Raw genomic sequence first — 16,105 nt, forward strand, 5'->3', positions numbered from 1 at the left:
AATGTCCATCTCCAGTGTAGATTTTCCTGGTGAGGGAATACCAGAACCATTGTTAGAAACCAGTGTGAAGAGGGAGCTTGCCCAATTTTCTATCCATTGTGAAAACGAGGTCTCATTCCTCATGGTCCCTGCACTTCCACCTGTTTGGTGATCTTGTTCTCATGGTAGATGTGGGACCAACAAAGTAAGTTCCAAATGCTAACAACATATTTGTGCAAATGTTTAATGCCTGATGAGCTGTCTGGCTGATTTTATGGTGTGTGCTTTTTATTTTTTTTGAAACACTTAAGGGGTGAACAACGCAATTTGATCTTTAAGTAACCAGCCACCAGTACCCTAAATTTTGACTGGATAAAATTCCAAGAATTTTTATATATCAGTATTATCTCCTGAGCTGCTCCCAGTGTTTCAGAACTTTCTAACACTGTTTGTGCATTCAGTTGTAAGCTCTTCTTATGATGGGCACTGCACTTCAAAAGTACTTAATTGACTGAAAAGCATTTGGGATGTTCTGAGGTGGTGAAAGATGCTACATAAATGCAAATCTTGCTTGAAATTAATAGTTTTAAGTGCAAAGTCTGGAACAAAATCTCTATGAATTTTCAATAGCAAATTGATTGGCAGTTAGCCTCCTTCAGTCTAAGAAATGATGGGAATGTAGCCTCTGAATTATGATGAGATCATCTGCTACACTTTCTAATAGTTGAAGTGGATTGCCTGGAACCAAAGTCTGCTGCAAGTGTCACATATAAAGTGGTTGTTTGTAGGTGCTGCACATTGGCTGAAATCTGCTTCCCTGGAATCTGTGGTTTCTGAATATTGATCTCTGCATCTGGTTTCCTCTTCAGGCAAAAATGCCAGATTGGTAGAAGGCTATTTTTCCATGACCTGTTTCAGTGATATCTTGTGTGGAATTAAACAGGATTTTACAGCAGAGCAGCTAGCCATTTGTGCTCAACGCAAGCTTCACTCCAACCACTCTTCTTCATGTCACCGAATTAGTATAACCAACTATTCCTTTCTCCCTTGTGAATATCTCCAACTTTGCTTTAAATGCATCCTTGCAATTCACCCTCAACTGTTCCATTTCTCTTTCTTTATTATTTTAAGGGATGTGGGGCATAGCTGACATGGCCAGCAGTTGTCACCCATCTCTAATTACCCTTGAATGGAGTGATTTTGCTAAGCCGTTTCAGGGAGCAGTCAAGACCGAACACCTTGCTGCGGATCTGGAATCGTATGCGGGTCAGACTCCCTTCCCTAAAGAGCATTAATGAACAAGATAGATCTTTACAACAATCATTGCTAATTCTCACCATGAGGCTAGTTTTCAACTCCAGATGTCTTGATTGAATTTAAATTCCACGAACTACTGTGTGAAATTTGAACCCATGATCCTCACTATTTCGTTTGGGCCTCTGGATTATTAGTCCAGTGATATTAACACACCACTGTCCCCTTATCTGGTCATGAGTTCTGCATTCTCACCACTATCTGTGAAAAAAAGTATTCCTTGCTGAAATTTTGTGACTGTCTTGTGTTAATGACCTCAAGCGCTCCTCTTCCCACTCAATTCTTCATTGAAGTATAAGATGGTCATCTGTATAGAACGCTGCCTATCCAGCTCACCAACCTTGCAAATACCATGCAGAATATGAAAAGACAACTTTATCCTTGAGAGGCCTGTTATGAATTGTTACTAATTAAGTTATATTAATTTATTTCTATTTAAATAGTGAAAACTGCTGTGACAATAAATAATTAAACTACTTGTTGACAGCGTTCTAATATATTTGATTTGATGTACTTGAGCTGCATGTATTTTGATTAGTGTTTCTTTCTTTTGACTTTGTTGTAATTTTTAAATTGTAACTCCTTTCCTTAATGTGAAAAAGTGCATTATAATTAAATGAATTGCCAAATGGATTTTTTAATGCAAATATTATTCTGTCCTCTACACACCAAAATGTCAGCAAGGAAGGAAGAACCTGACATTGCCTCTTTAAAGACATTTTTGAAGTCTGACAAGAGTGCTACTACTAATCCATAGCTGACGGTTTCTCCTCTGGACCTTGAGTCTTACTCAAACTTTAACATCAACTCCAGGCCAACAGGGCACAGTATGGAATAAGTCCTGCAAAGTCCAAGACATAGTCTTTTAGGCATGATCACAGACTGAAGTCTCCTCGTCCTTAACACGTAGATGTAAAAAGATTTTTATGATGCCATTGGAAGAAGCGTAGGGACCTTCTTAGTGATCTCGGCAAGCAATTAATCAATTATTAATTGAACTTAAATTTCACCAAATACTATGTTGTGATTTGAACAATGACCTCAAGGCATTTAACAATAAAAAAGGACAAAGGATGCTGGAAATCAGAAACAAAAACAGAAATTGCTAAGAAAACTCAGCAGGTGTGGCAGCATCTGTGGAGAGAAAGTGAAGTTAACGTTTTGGGTCCATTGCCCTTTCAGAACTGGCAACCTACGCATTTGTCCGATCTTCTGTGTTACTAATCTAATGATATTACCACCACACTATCATCTGTAGATACCACGGTGCTTAAATTGACAATAGGCTCATGTAAGCAATTTTTTTTCAAAATAACATACTTTTACATACAGAAAACCATCACCCTAAACATACCTTCACCAAACTGGTTGCGGGAACTAAACAAACTGTATTGTTAAAAAGGGGTCTTCCCAACTCCTCTCCCAACCCAAGACCTTGGTGGTCTGCTTTTGGACCATAGTCACCCTACAGTCTTGGTGACCCCCTCACTTATAGTATGTACTTAGCTAGTTGCTTACTCCTCCCTAAATCATAGGATAATGTGGAAAAGAAACAATCGAACAGCATCAAGCAGATGAGAAGCAGCCTATGATTGAAGGACTGACTCTTTGTCATTCTGTTCCATTCTGTTTTTTTTATGGAGGGGGGAAAATTGATACAATTTTCTGGGCGATTTGGAGATGGTGGGGACAATTCACCGTCTGCTCCAGTATATGTTGCAGCATTGCCAGTCATCATCTTTCTCTCTCTGTGGAATGACCACATTGACAAACATGCAACCCACATTTCTGTCAGCCTCACTGTTGCATCACAGGAATTGCAACTGTTGCTGCAGTTCTCCTCAGACAGTAGTAGGCTGTGAAGTGATCTGATAGGGGTTTCCAAAATCCTGAGCAGGCTGGATATTGTAGATAGGGAGCTGTTCCCACTTGTTAAAGGTACAAGACGGCATAGGTTTAAAGTGATTTGCAAAAGGTACAAATGTGATGTGAGAGGGGAAAGCAAAACTTTTTCACTCCGGGAATAGTTAGGGTTTGGAATGTACTGCCTGTTAAGTGTAATGGAAGAAGTTCAATTTAGACATTTAAGAGGGATTGGACGATTATTGCTGTAGAATTTGTATACCGCCCCCCACCGTGTGTGCGCAAGCTCTCTGAGCATTTTAACTCAGCCAATCTCCTGCCCTTTTTACTCTGTAGCCCTGCACATTGTACTTTAAGCAATTAGCTTCTGGCCTCTGCTATCTCGACATTGCTGTAATGTGGATAGTTACAGCTCCCGGCGTTCGCTGGGGACATATACCAGCGGAGTTGCGCAGGCGCCTGGGTGGGAATTGTCGCACTTTTCGGCGTAAGGATGGCGATTGGGGGGGCGGAACTTGTTCAAAGCGTTTTAATGCAGAATGTTAGTGAGTTTGCATTTGCTGTGCAGTTGCATTGATCCAGTTTAACAATTGTTTGCTTTGTGTGTGTGTATATAGGAGGCAGGTGAAGGCCGGATCGTCTCCGGCTCCTGCCCGCATTCCAAGCTCTGCACCCCGGCGGGCAGAGTCATGCAGCGACCGGGCTCAGTGCAACAGAAGGTCCCCTCTGCTTTCAGCACTGCAGTGAGGGACGAGCCAGCAACCAAGCGGCATAACCAGGTATGGGGCAGCATTGCCTGGGTCTGGGAGGGACCATGTGCAAAATGCAGAGCTCTCTCCAGGTTGCATTCATTTTAAACCTTAGAGAGTAAACACTCATCACATCCGGAGCAAAGGTGCAAATTCCGGGCTTTCAGTTTTAATTCATCATTTGTAGATCGAAGAGGTACCCGGCTGTTCATGCTATCCCTGACCTCCCATCTGGTTTCAGATGGGGGGAGACAACAAGGTGCAGAGCTGGATGAACACAGCAGGCCTGCTCCTATGATGCTGCTTGGCCTGCTGTGTTCATCCAGCTCTGCACCTTGTTGTCTTGGTTTCAGATGGGAATATGCCCAGGATACAGAGGGAGAGAAATGCAGGAAATTTTTGTGATTTCTCCGCACTGCGAAGATGCATTTGGATGGTGTCTTTCACGGACACTTGGACGTTGCCTCAAAATGTTCTACAGCCCATGGTTTGCATCCGAAAGTGTAGCTTCCGTCCGTCCCCATCCTCCCTAACCCACCACACAGGCACATATATTGTAGTTTGTGGGTAACAAGTTCCCATGACCAGCAATGTGGTAAATAACCAGGATGCCTGTTGTTCAAAATAACATTTAAAAATTAACTTCCTAAAGCCTGACAACTATCTGCAAGGCACAAGTCAGGAGTGTGATGGAGTATCCTTCGCTTGCCTGGATAAGTGAAGCTCCAACAACACTCGAAGCTTGACACCATTCATGACAAAGCAGACCACTCACCGAACTGGCACCACATTGACAAACATCCACTCTCTCCACCGCCAATGCATGGTAGCAGCAGTGTGTACCATCCACAAGATGTACTGCAGAAATTCAACATTAGTTGGCAGTCCCTCAAAAACGAGGATGATGACTCCACTCTCGGGATGACTCCATAGGGGGCTGTACAGACCAATGCGGCTATCACAGATTTCTTACACTTGGGGCAGAAGGTGGTCGTGGGAAAGAGTGCCTGGGGGATTGGTGTGGCAGTGCACGCCTTACGCAGTTTTTGAACGGCTTCCACTTCTTCCCAATGGCAAATCTCGAGGTCCATGACGTCTTCTTGGATGCTCCACATCCACTTTGGACAGTCTTGGACTGGTGATGCTCAGGTGTCAGTGAGAATGCAGCGCTTCACCAGTGAGGCCTTGAGAATATCACTGACGCACTTCCTCTGTCCATCTGACCTGTTTCGAGCTGGGAGTAGAGCACCTGTTTGGGGAGTCTTGTGTCAGTCATGGGAATGACGTGCCCAGCCCATTGCAGCTGATCAAGCGTGGTCAGTACCTTGATGTAGGCCTGGTCAAGGATGCTGGTACTAGTGTGTCTTTCTTCCCAGTGGATTGGCAGGGTCCTGTGCAGGCGGTATCAGTGGTACTGCTCCTTCAGAGGCTGTCTACAGCAGACACATGTCTCAGTGCCATATAGGAGGTGGGAACCACCACAGCTCTGTATATCATGAGCTTGGTGTTGGATCTGATGTTGTTGTCCTTGAGCACCCTTTTCTTCAGGCCCCCAAAGGTGAGGAGGTGGTGCTGGATCTAGAAATTCAGCAAGGGTCCTAAGACAATGCCTTCCAAATACACAGCTACTACTATCTAAAAGGATAAGGGCAACAGCTACTTGGAAACGCCGCCTGCAAGTTTCCCTTCGTCTGCACGTGCATTGTTACACCCACAAAGTCACGCTCTTAGTTTAAAAACTCTTGATGGGATTTGTAGCTGGCCAAAGTAGTGATGACATGCTCATTCTAATCAAAATGCATTGGTTTTCTCTTTCCACTCTGATTAAAATTTATTTATATTTTTACTCCGAGTTTGAATTAAACTGCTTTGTACAGTCAAATTGTAAAGACTTGGAGGGAGAATTTTGACATGCATTTACCTAGTAACAAAATGGAGCATTCTGAAATATCTTCAAAAAACCTTTTATCTTAGATTTTTTTCCTGAGAACCATTCTTCCCAATGTACTTGTATTTCCCTGGCGCTGATAACTATTTTTGTTACAAAAATATACTTTATTCATAAGTGATCTTTATGTGCACACGCAGGTACTAAAGCAGTTCTGTACAGCCTTTGCATTTGAAGAAAGAAAAGACATGAATTTGAGGTAAAGAGAGGGTTGAAAGAACTGAATGTACCCTTGTTGCACTTTGGCAGGAAGCCCTTAGACTGTGGGCCTTTCCCCACTGAGCCTTGGCAGCAGCAGCTTCCCTTAGTGCATCCCTTAGCGCATAGCCCTGGAGCTTGGAATGTGCTAGTCTGCTACACCGAGAGCCTCATGCTCCTCGGGAATACAATCACCTACATTTAGGACGAAAGGGTCTACTCCTGCCTCATCAGCCTGGACCAGGAGAAAGCCTTTGACAGGATATTGCACACCCACATGTGGGATGTGCTGTCCAGAATGGGCTTTTGGGGAGGAATCTGCAATTGGATCTGAGTACTCTATGCCATTAGTAGTGCAGTCTCAATCAATGGGTGGGAATCAGAAAAGTTCCCAGTCAGATCTGGAGGCAGGCAGGGTTTCCCACTCTCTCCTGCCTTATTTATGTGTTGTATAGAACCTTTTGCTGAGTCCATCAGGAAGAGTGTGAATCTGATAAGGGTGACTATTCAGGGCAGTGGCGGCCTGCAGATCAAAGTCCCCCTGTACGTGATTGATGTTGCTGTTTTCTGCTTGGATCTGCACTCCTCGTGCAGAGTCCAGAGCATCTGGAAACAATTCGAACTGGTCTCGGGAACCAAGATAAATCGAGTAAAGAATTAGGCCATGTTCTTTGAAAACTGGGCTAAATGATCCTTTATGCCCCCCTTCACCATCAGGTCAGATTATCTGAATGTGCTGGGAGTGCCCGGGCATGCGCAAAAACTCATGTAAAACGCTAATCTGCAGAAGAGACTGATGAGAACGTTTCCCAGGATGAGGAATTTCAGTTATGAAGATAGATGAGAGAAGTTGGGACGTTATTCTTGGAGAAGAGAAAGTTGAGGGGAGTCATTAAAAAATCATGGTGGGAGGAACATATCACCAAGGCGAGGCAGAAACTGGGCAGGTGGAAGCACCACTCCCTCTCTGTTGTGAGTAAAAACCTGGTTATCAGGTATGAGGTACTCTGTGTTGTTGTATGTGGCCCAAGTCTGGCCATTCCCCGAGCCTGCATCAATGCAAATCACCCGAGCCATCTTCCACTTCATCTGGAGGCCAAAGATGGATTGGGTTCGCAGGGAAACCATGCGTAAAGCTCTGGATAAAGGGGAAGGAAAGAATGTGCCCAATGTTGCCCTCATGCTGATGGCCTCCTTTGTGTGTGGCTGCATCAAGCTGTGAATAGAGCCTTGATACATAAACACCAAGTGTCACTATGTCCTGGAGTTGTACCTCTCCCTCATGTTGTGAAGGATGGGTCTTGCCTTGTTGCAGTGGAACGGTCCAAGTAATTGACCAGGAACCTGTCCCTTTTGGAAAAATTAATAAGGGCAAACACCTTTGACCACAAGTCCATCAGGAAGTGGTGAGCAGGTAGCGCTCAAGATCCTGCGGGCAAAGGAGAGGGTGGATCCTATTGGGTAGTTCTTTGAGCAGACTGTCAAAGACATTTGCCAGTATGCATCCCTGCTGGAACTTTCCAACAAGGTCTAAGACGTAGCTTGGCTGGTGGTGAGATCCTGGCCCTGTTAGCTTTATTAATGTTAATTTCTAGTACACGGCACTTTGCTAAGATGCAAGTTTCAAAAGAATGCTCTGATTGTGTTCCACGATGGATGGTGTTGACTGCAAACCTGTTTAACAGAAACTTTGTTTGGAAAAATACAGCGTTCCATTTGTGAAAAGCAAGTTTAACACAAAAGTTGTTAAACTCATGTAAAACGCTAATCTGACCACAACTAGGTTATTCTGGAGTCACACTTCAGAAAGGATGTGAAGGCTTTGGATGCATTGCAGAAGAGACTGATGAGAACGTTTCCCAGGATGAGGAATTTCAGTTATGAAGATAGATGAGAGAAGTTGGTACGTTATCCTTGGAGAAGAGAAAGTTGAGGGGAGTCGTTAAAAAATCATGGTGGGTCTGGACAGACTAGATAGAAACAAACTGTTTCTGTTGGTTAAAGGATTGAGAATCAGAGGGCTCGGATTTAAGGTAGTTGGAAAAAGAAGTAAGAGTGTCCGGAGGAAGAACGTTTTCCCACTGCAAGTGGTTAGGGTCTGGAGTGCACTACCTGAGAATAGGTTCAATGAAGGAATTGGATTGTTATCTGAAAAGGAAAAATTTGCAGGACTACAGGGAACAGGCAGGGAAAGTAGTACGAGGTGAATTGTTGAGCCACCTCCTGTGCTGTAACCATTTTAGGGATTGCTTGCTCATCCTGTGTTAGACCAGCTCTTCCAGTGGTTATTTCCAGACTGATAGGGTTGAATCATCTATCCAATCTGTTCGTAATTCAATGGGTCAGATCCTTCACTCATAAACTTGTTTTCAGTCCTACAGAGTTTTGGCCACTGGAGAGCTAAGTCTGAAGGCACTGGAGGCAGATATACACCATGCGATTGCTACTGAGAAAGTGGATGGATCCTGCTGTTATGTTACTAAGTACAAAGGTAACAGAACTGACAGGCCATTGTTTCAAAAAGAGAGAAAAGTGCTTTTTAAAATAAAAAAAAAAGTGCATTGTAGCATAGACTATAGCATAATGATAATGTTACTGTACTAGCATTCCAGAGGACCAGATTAATGATCTGGAGATGAGCTCAACTCCCACCATGACAACTGGTAGAATTTAAATTCAATAAGTTAATGTTTAAAGTAGAAATCTCATCCTATTAATAATTCATTGAAAATGTGCATGGCTCATTGAAGAAGTTCAGAATGTGGTTAATAAAGCACATGGTATTTTAGTCTTTATTAATTGATGAATAGAGTTCAAAGAGTTAATGTTGAATTTGTATCGATTGCTTATTCAGCCTCCGCTTGAGTATTGATCTGATTTATTATTGTCACATGTACCTAGGTAGAATGAAAAGTTTTGCATGCAGTACAGGCAGATCATAGTGCATTAGGCTAATCGAACAGAACACGGAATACAATGGTATGGCTACGGAGAAGGTGCACAAAGAGTGAGATTAACACTAAATTTAAAATTTGAGAGGTCCATTCCGAAGTCTTAATGATACCAGTGAAGAAGCTGTTCTTGAATCTATTTGTATGTAGATATAAACTTTTATATCTTCTGCCTGATGGAAGAGAGTATAACCGGGGTGGGAGGGGTCTTTGATTATATTGTTTGCTTTGCAAGGCAGCAGGAAGTATAGATGTAGTCAATGGACATTGCTCCCAGTTCTGGGCATCACACTTGGGAAGGATGTGATAGCATTCAAAAGCTTCCAGGAAAGGTTCATGAGAATGGCTATCAGGATGAGGAACCTCTGTTATGAAGACAAATTGGAGAAGTTGGTTCTGTTTTCTGTGGATGAAAGAAGACCAAGAAGAGATTTAGTAGTGTTATTCAAAATTGTGAAAAGGGTTTCTGGACAAAGTAACTTGGGAGAAAATGTTCCCACATGTGAGAGGATTAAAAACAAAAAGGCATGGATTTAACATGATTAGTAAAAGAAACAAAAGTGATGGGAGGAAAACCTTTTTCATGCAGTGATAGTTTATGGTCTGGAATGCACTGCCTGAGAGTGTGACCAGAAGGTGTAGGAGCAGAAGCAGACTATTCAGCCCATCGAGTCTGTTCCATCTTTCAATGGGATCATGGTTGATCTGATAATCTTCAGTTTCACTTTGCTGCCTTATCCCTTTCCTGTTCTCAGCCTTTTATATTCTTAAAGACCAGCCTCTATAGCCCTGTGTTGTAAAGAATTCCAAAGATTCACTGCCCTCTGAGAGAAGAAATTCTTCCTCATTCTGTGTCCTAACTGGGTGATCCCTTGCTCTGAGATTGTGCCCTTCACCATCCAGAATCTGTGAATTTCTAACACATTCAAATATAGACCAGGATAATGGTGAAAGCATTATGTTCCTCTTGACAATGACCAGCTGCTCCATTTTGTTTCCTCATACTGTCTTTTTTTTTTTTTTTGCTCTTCAGCTTAAATCTGTGTCCTTGGTTACTGGTCCCTCTCTTATTGCAGATTATTTTTTCTTAGTTTTATCAAGCTCCCTTCAAGATTTTGAACAATTATACTTCAAATCTACCTTAAACTTCTCTGCTCTAGAAAGATCATTTTTTTTCCAGTCACTTCACTGAATACTCATTCCTGGTTCCATTCTGGTAAATCTCATTGGCCTTTGCTCAAAGGCCTTTTGATGTTTTTCCTAATGTGCGGTGCCCAGAATTGGTCTCAATCCTGCACATGAAAGTCAGCTACAAATTTATAGAAGTTCAGCGTAACTTCCTTGCTTTTGTAATCTGTTCGTCAGTTTATAATGCTGAGGATCCCATATGTCTTTGTGACAGCCCTTCTCAACTTCTCATTACATTCCAAGTCTCTTGTAAACACTCCCAGGTCTCAGACTTGCACCTTCTTTAAAATCATACTCATTAGTTTATATACTCTTGTCCTTTCCTTTCCTCCCCCAGTCAATCTGTTCACTTTTTATCCTGTGTTAAATTCAGTTCCCACTTGTCTGCCCATTTTGTCTGTCTGTGCCCCACTGAAGGCTATTATTTTCCGGTTTTCCATTCCCCATGTTTCTGAATTTGCTACATAAGCTTACAAGCTGCAATCCCACTTGTTCAATCATTATCCAGCACTGGATTTAAATTCATAATGGCTTTTCTTCTGTGGCTTGGTTAGTTGGACCCGCTGTTTTGGTTGCTTGATGTACAACGCTATGTGATTGTGATGGTGACCTCTGTGTGAGAGAGAGAGAGCGTTGTCTGGCCTCTGTGCTGTGAAATTCTGAAGTTTTTTATACTTTGCTTTAAGCAGTGGGCAGAACTCAGATAGTTAATGAATGTCTGATGGTAAATGTTGTCAGATTCGCCATGTCTCTGGGCTCGATTGGACAGGAAACCTACCAAACAAGCTGAGAAACGATTCAGGAGATTCCAATCCTCCAAAACCAGCACCGGTAACAAGAATATTTTTCTTTTCTTGTCTTATGTTTATATTGATAATTTATTGCAATTTTAAAAATACTTTTGTCCTTTCTCCCCAGTGATTAGATTGAGGGAACCCTTTTGCATTTTAAATGGCGGGGCGGTGGGGGATGGTGGTTTGAATGGTACTTGCCTTCTTCCTGTTCTACCCTGTGACCTGATATTCAGGGAAGGAGGCTGGCGTAGAGGTGGCCTCCATTGTTTCTGTGGCCTCCTCCAGCCCTACTATCCTCCTCCTCCCAACTGTTCGTCTATTCACTCCGCCATTGGCAGCTGTATCACCAACTGCTTCGGTCCTAAGCTCTGGAAGTCCCTCTTCGTTTCTGTAGCTCTCTCACCTCTTTAAAACCCGACTAGTTGACCAACCTCTTTGTTGTTTGTCCTTGCATCAATTAAAGTAGTTTGGAGTTAAATTCTGTTTGTCTTAACCTCACTGAGGTATGCAAGTATGTATCTTGTTGTACAGCTTAGGGAGAGATTGTTGATTGACCTCTGGCTGGAATTTGAAAATCCCAATCCTTGTGAATGTCAGTGTTTTATATAAAGAGTAAACTGAACAGTCCGGTATAACGGAAGGCAGGTACTTGAAATGTGAAAGTTAGTGATGGTGTTGAAGGACATAGCTTAAAAAATTTCTAGATGGCATCGCTTTGTAAGCAGTGCAACTGGATGGATTGGGTGCCTTCTGACCCTTGCTCGATTTACTCCTCAGAGTTCACTTGGAATCTCGATGATGACTTTAGGACAGTTGCTGAATCCTGGATCCCAGCACATGGAGTGCTGCAAGTAAATGGCCGCCTGCAACCAGATGAAAATGGCCATATTCCTGGTATGAGTTTTCATTCTCTAGATGACATTGCCTTAAGATTCTTTGCTTGAACTTCATAAAAAAAATACTTTTGTTCCTCCTCTTCCCTCCAAATGATCCCAAGGTTGGGTTCCGGTAGAGAAAGGGAGCAAGCCCTACTGCTGGCATCTTTCCACTGTAAATTATGATGCTGGATTAGCACTGGTCTTGAGACCCTGCTTGGAGAAGAACCTTCTAGAAATTACCGCTGTTCCGTTAGTGGAGCTTCTTGAACAAACATTGGAGTTGGTAGGAACGCACATTAACGGCAATCCGTATGGTAGGCAGACTTCTGTTTTCTCAGTGTGTTGTCTTTTGTTTTTTCAACTGAATCTCTTCGCCGTACCTTGTTTGTGTGTCAGCCGTATGTTACATTGCATTGTTTCCTCTGAGTCAGGTCATGGCTCCAAATCCCAGTCTGAGACTCGAGTTTGTAATCCAAGTGGACACTCTCAGTGCAGAACTGCAGGAGTGCTGCACTGCCGCCAGTGCCGTCTTTCAGATCAGATGCTAAACCAATGCTCTTGGTGCCCTCTCCAATATTCAACCTTCTGTTTTAAAGACAGAAACTCCCAAAGGGGCAACACTCTGTCAGTACTGCATTGGGATTGCCACCCTACGTTTTTTGTTTTGAAGTCTGAAATCTTTCTGAATCTGAGGTGAGAGTGCAACTCGCTGAACCACAGCTGCTATCTCCAGAGATGTCTGTTGACCAAGTGTGGAAGGGAACATTATGAATTAAAGCGAAGGAAACTGATCCAAAAGCCTGTGGAGAGGAAACGTTCCTCTTCAGTTTTCTGCCCTCAGGCTGGTGATGGTAGAGGTTCCACCTTTCCTCCTGTCTGTCATTAGTGTGCTCTGGAAGGATTTAAAATTGGATAGTCAACCTGTTTAGCCATATTGTGGACACATCTTCCCTGGACATCTGATCCTGGTGGGGTTCAAACCTGGAGCTCTAGGCTGAGAGGTAGGAATGCTACCCAGTGTGCCACAAGAGCTCCCATGAAAAATATGAACCAGCTAAACTGACTCTTTACATGTTTACAAAGATGATTAAAAAGTCATTTTACAGCATAATAAGTCAGTATTCTGCAGCAAAGAAAGTTTAATATTACTCACTTAACCATAGCATGATCAATTGATCTTTTATCCTAATTGTTTGTGGGACTTTGCTGCAGATGTTGGCATAAAATAGTTGTCAATACTCTGGAATTCCCTGAGAATGTGAAAGGAGCGACACAATTTTTGTTTCACCAGCTTTTATCGAACACCTTCTCAAAACTGTAGTTGGGACAGATTTTGACAAGGTGAGGAATATTCCAGCTGCACTCACCTTGGTCTCATTCTGGTTGAATGTTTCCTACATTTTTGTTCCTAATGTGCTTCTTTTTGTTAGTGTGGAACTGACAAGAGTTTACTCTTAACTCTGTCCCAGGGCTAGGAAACAAGAGACAACCTATCCATTTTCTGATTTCTCATGGATCCCTGCAGATTGAGAAACCCCTGATGCTCAACCTCACAGATTTGATTACGTGGTTTGAAGGAAGCCCTGAGGGTAAAGTTGAAGGCATCGTGTGGCACTGCACAAATGATGTATTATTTAAAGTAAGTGGTAAAGTAATCAGAAAGGTAGTTTGTGCTACTTGGTGTTGGGCAAACAAAGGTCAAGTATTTGGAAGTGAGTGCATGAACCCACACTTACAATGGGTAGAGCACAGAGGAAGCCAATTGGTTCATCACCTCCATGCCAGCTCTCTGCAAGTGTAACTGAGCAAATCATACTTGTTCTCTACCCCCACAATTTTTTTTCTACTCAAATGATTATGCAGTTACTTGCTTTGAAAGCCATAATTGTACCCACCTCCACCACATTCTCAGGAGGTGGTGAGCTGTTTTCTGATCTATTCTGCTGCGATGGGAGTCACAGTGTCAAGAATCCTTTGATGTGAGTTCATCCCCATGTGACAACCTGCCCCCAGTGGAAGATTGGAACTGCTTTATGTAGCACACTCACTATTTCTTGTCTCAGTAATACAGACTGGCCCAGTAATAGGACTTGACACTTCTCACTCAACACCTATTGATCCAGGGCACTAGCGCTCTGTGGGGTGGAGCTGCAAGTTGAATCCACCAGTATTGGTAGGCTGTGACTTTAACTGGTTAAACTTCAGGATTCCTCACCTTAACCTTGGCCCTGCTGCCCTGGACCTGAGCTTTCTGGATAAGGGAAGCATGCCTCTCTGCTTCTGCATTCTTATCAAGGAAACAAACTGTGGTTTATGAATTACAGCACTTTGGAATTGTGACCCATGTTGTTTTCGGTCTAGTTGGCTATCCATCAGCTGCTGTTATTTGAGAGAGTGGATTTGCTGATGTTTCATTCAATGGCTGAAGGAATAATTGTTGCTCCACTGCCCCAGAACTGACCTTGTTTCTGTCAGTCTGTTCAGGATCAGGGGTCATCATTACTTTGAAAAGGATGGAAGCTTTGAGCCCACAATGTAACATTTTGCTGTATGCTCCCAAACTACTTCTGAAATTCATGATTTTTGTTTTCTGTTTTGTGTCACACCTTTAGATATGTTGCATCCAAAAAGTAAGACATCCTGTTTCCAACTGGTTAATGTCCATCTTCCTCATTTTCAGCTTCATCGTCATCACCTGGGTTTACAGTGGCCAGTGCAAGACCCATATTTGACTGCTCGACCTTTATCCATTAATGTTGATCTAACAAGGTACGAGTGTGATCCTGAAACTAAGTCATCGTTCCTGGTCTTCACAAGGCTCAATGGGAAGCAGTTTGACCATTTTAAAGACATTCTGTGGGAGAAAGATGCTGCAAACTAATACTGTACTGGTCAAGGAATTCTGGTTCAGCAGGTTGGCAGTTCACAGTGGCTTGTGAGTCAATAGGACTGCTATTGGTTTGTTACAATTTGCCTGCCATGTCTACAAACTTTGCTCTCAGTTCTGACAATGGGATGTTACTGAGCAGAGTATTAAAACATTCTTTTTACATGAACGTTTTAATCCTGTTCAGAAATGGTCATACAGATATTTTCTGTTGAGAGACATTGTGACACATCTCTGGAGCAGTTTGGACTCGAACTAGACTCTGTCTGCTAGGAGATAGGGACACTACCATTATACCACAAGAGTCCCTTCAAAATGATCATCTAATCGTGTAAAAATCTCAAACCAGGCACAAGCTATTTACACAGCTCACTTAGGTTGACTGCCATTTTAACAGGTAGGTGTACAAAGTCCATGTTTGATGGTTTAATATTACAGATCCAAACACCACAATGAACCAGACTTATTTCCTCAAACTATGCTATCCAGCTCAGTCCATGTATGAAGGCATTGACTGCGTTTAGGAGCAAACTATTAGATTTTGTACCTTTTTAATGCCATGTGTTAACTGCTCTTTGTAACTTTAAAAAGCTGTAATTTGGCTTTACTGTTGAAAAGATGCATGTATTAATCTTGCCCTTGGTTTGTGAGATTTAAAATTTTGTTCGGTGCTGCAGTATTATTTACCATGTATTGGTGATTGCTAGTTCACCACATTTTTGTATGAAATGTTCTTAAGCTTCTATTAAAATAATCCTTTTCATTTCTGCTTGGGGTGTCATTGGCAAGGCTGGCATTTATACTGAGCCACCTCCTTGAACTGCTGCAGTCTGTGTGCTGAAAATGGTCCGATAGTGCTGTTATAGTGGCAGGTCCAGGATTTTTGACAGCAGGGTTCAAGAATGGGGCTCTTTCCAACTCAAGACGGGTGTAGTTGGAATCATGCCAGCTGGGACTTGTGTACTATTTTATTATTTGATTCCTTTAAGTCCTACCATTCAGCTTAAACAATTCTTAATGCGATTGCAACTCAGGGATTCTCTAAGAAATATTTCGGATCCTGTACTTGGGGAAGTGTTGCACTGTTGGAGGAGACGAGATGCTAAATCAATGCCATATGCCCTCTTGGGTTAAATGTCCTGCGGTATAATACCCAGAGCAGCAATGTCCTGGTGTCCTAATCAACATCCAAACAAATAGAAACAAACTGCTCTGTGGATGCTGGAGATTTGAAATAAAAACAGGTGTTGCAGAAACTCTGGCAGGTCTGGCAGCACCTGTTAAGACAGCATCTCCATGGATGCTGAGGTTTTCCAGCAACAATACCAGAATTTCTTCTGAAGGGTCACTGGACCT

General features: G+C 42.6%; 1 protein-coding gene across 2 annotated transcripts; it reads left to right on the top strand.

Moving 5' to 3' along the window:
- The first annotated feature begins 70 nt into the window (after window positions 1-70).
- c18h12orf29 (chromosome 18 C12orf29 homolog) lies at window positions 71-15,509 on the top strand. 2 transcript variants are annotated; one of them, XM_048607544.1, is made up of 8 exons: window positions 71-184; window positions 3,774-3,935; window positions 8,425-8,542; window positions 10,929-11,021; window positions 11,762-11,878; window positions 11,982-12,176; window positions 13,332-13,501; window positions 14,543-15,487. In XM_048607544.1, the coding sequence occupies exons 2-8, from the start codon at window positions 3,846-3,848 to the stop codon at window positions 14,741-14,743; spliced, it is 984 nt and encodes a 327-aa protein (XP_048463501.1). In that variant the 5' UTR covers window positions 71-184; window positions 3,774-3,845; the 3' UTR covers window positions 14,744-15,487. The 2 variants fall into 2 exon arrangements, with proteins under 2 accessions (XP_048463501.1, XP_048463500.1); XM_048607543.1 differs by lacking the exon at window positions 71-184 and adding an exon at window positions 3,493-3,643 and having other exon boundaries at window positions 14,543-15,509.
- Window positions 15,510-16,105: the final 596 nt, after the last annotated feature.

Source organism: Rhincodon typus, chromosome 18 (genome assembly GCF_021869965.1).
Source record: "Rhincodon typus isolate 14 chromosome 18, sRhiTyp1.1, whole genome shotgun sequence".
Lineage (NCBI taxonomy): Eukaryota > Metazoa > Chordata > Chondrichthyes > Orectolobiformes > Rhincodontidae > Rhincodon > Rhincodon typus.

Coding starts and splice junctions, on each gene's coding strand:
- c18h12orf29 (XM_048607544.1), top strand. CDS start 3,846: ATGCAGCGACCGGGCTCAGTGCAACAGAAGGTCCCCTCTGCTTTCAGC. Junction 11,022..11,761: donor ATCCTCCAAAACCAGCACCG/GTAACAAGAATA, acceptor TTTACTCCTCAG/AGTTCACTTGGAATCTCGAT. Junction 11,879..11,981: donor TGAAAATGGCCATATTCCTG/GTATGAGTTTTC, acceptor AATGATCCCAAG/GTTGGGTTCCGGTAGAGAAA.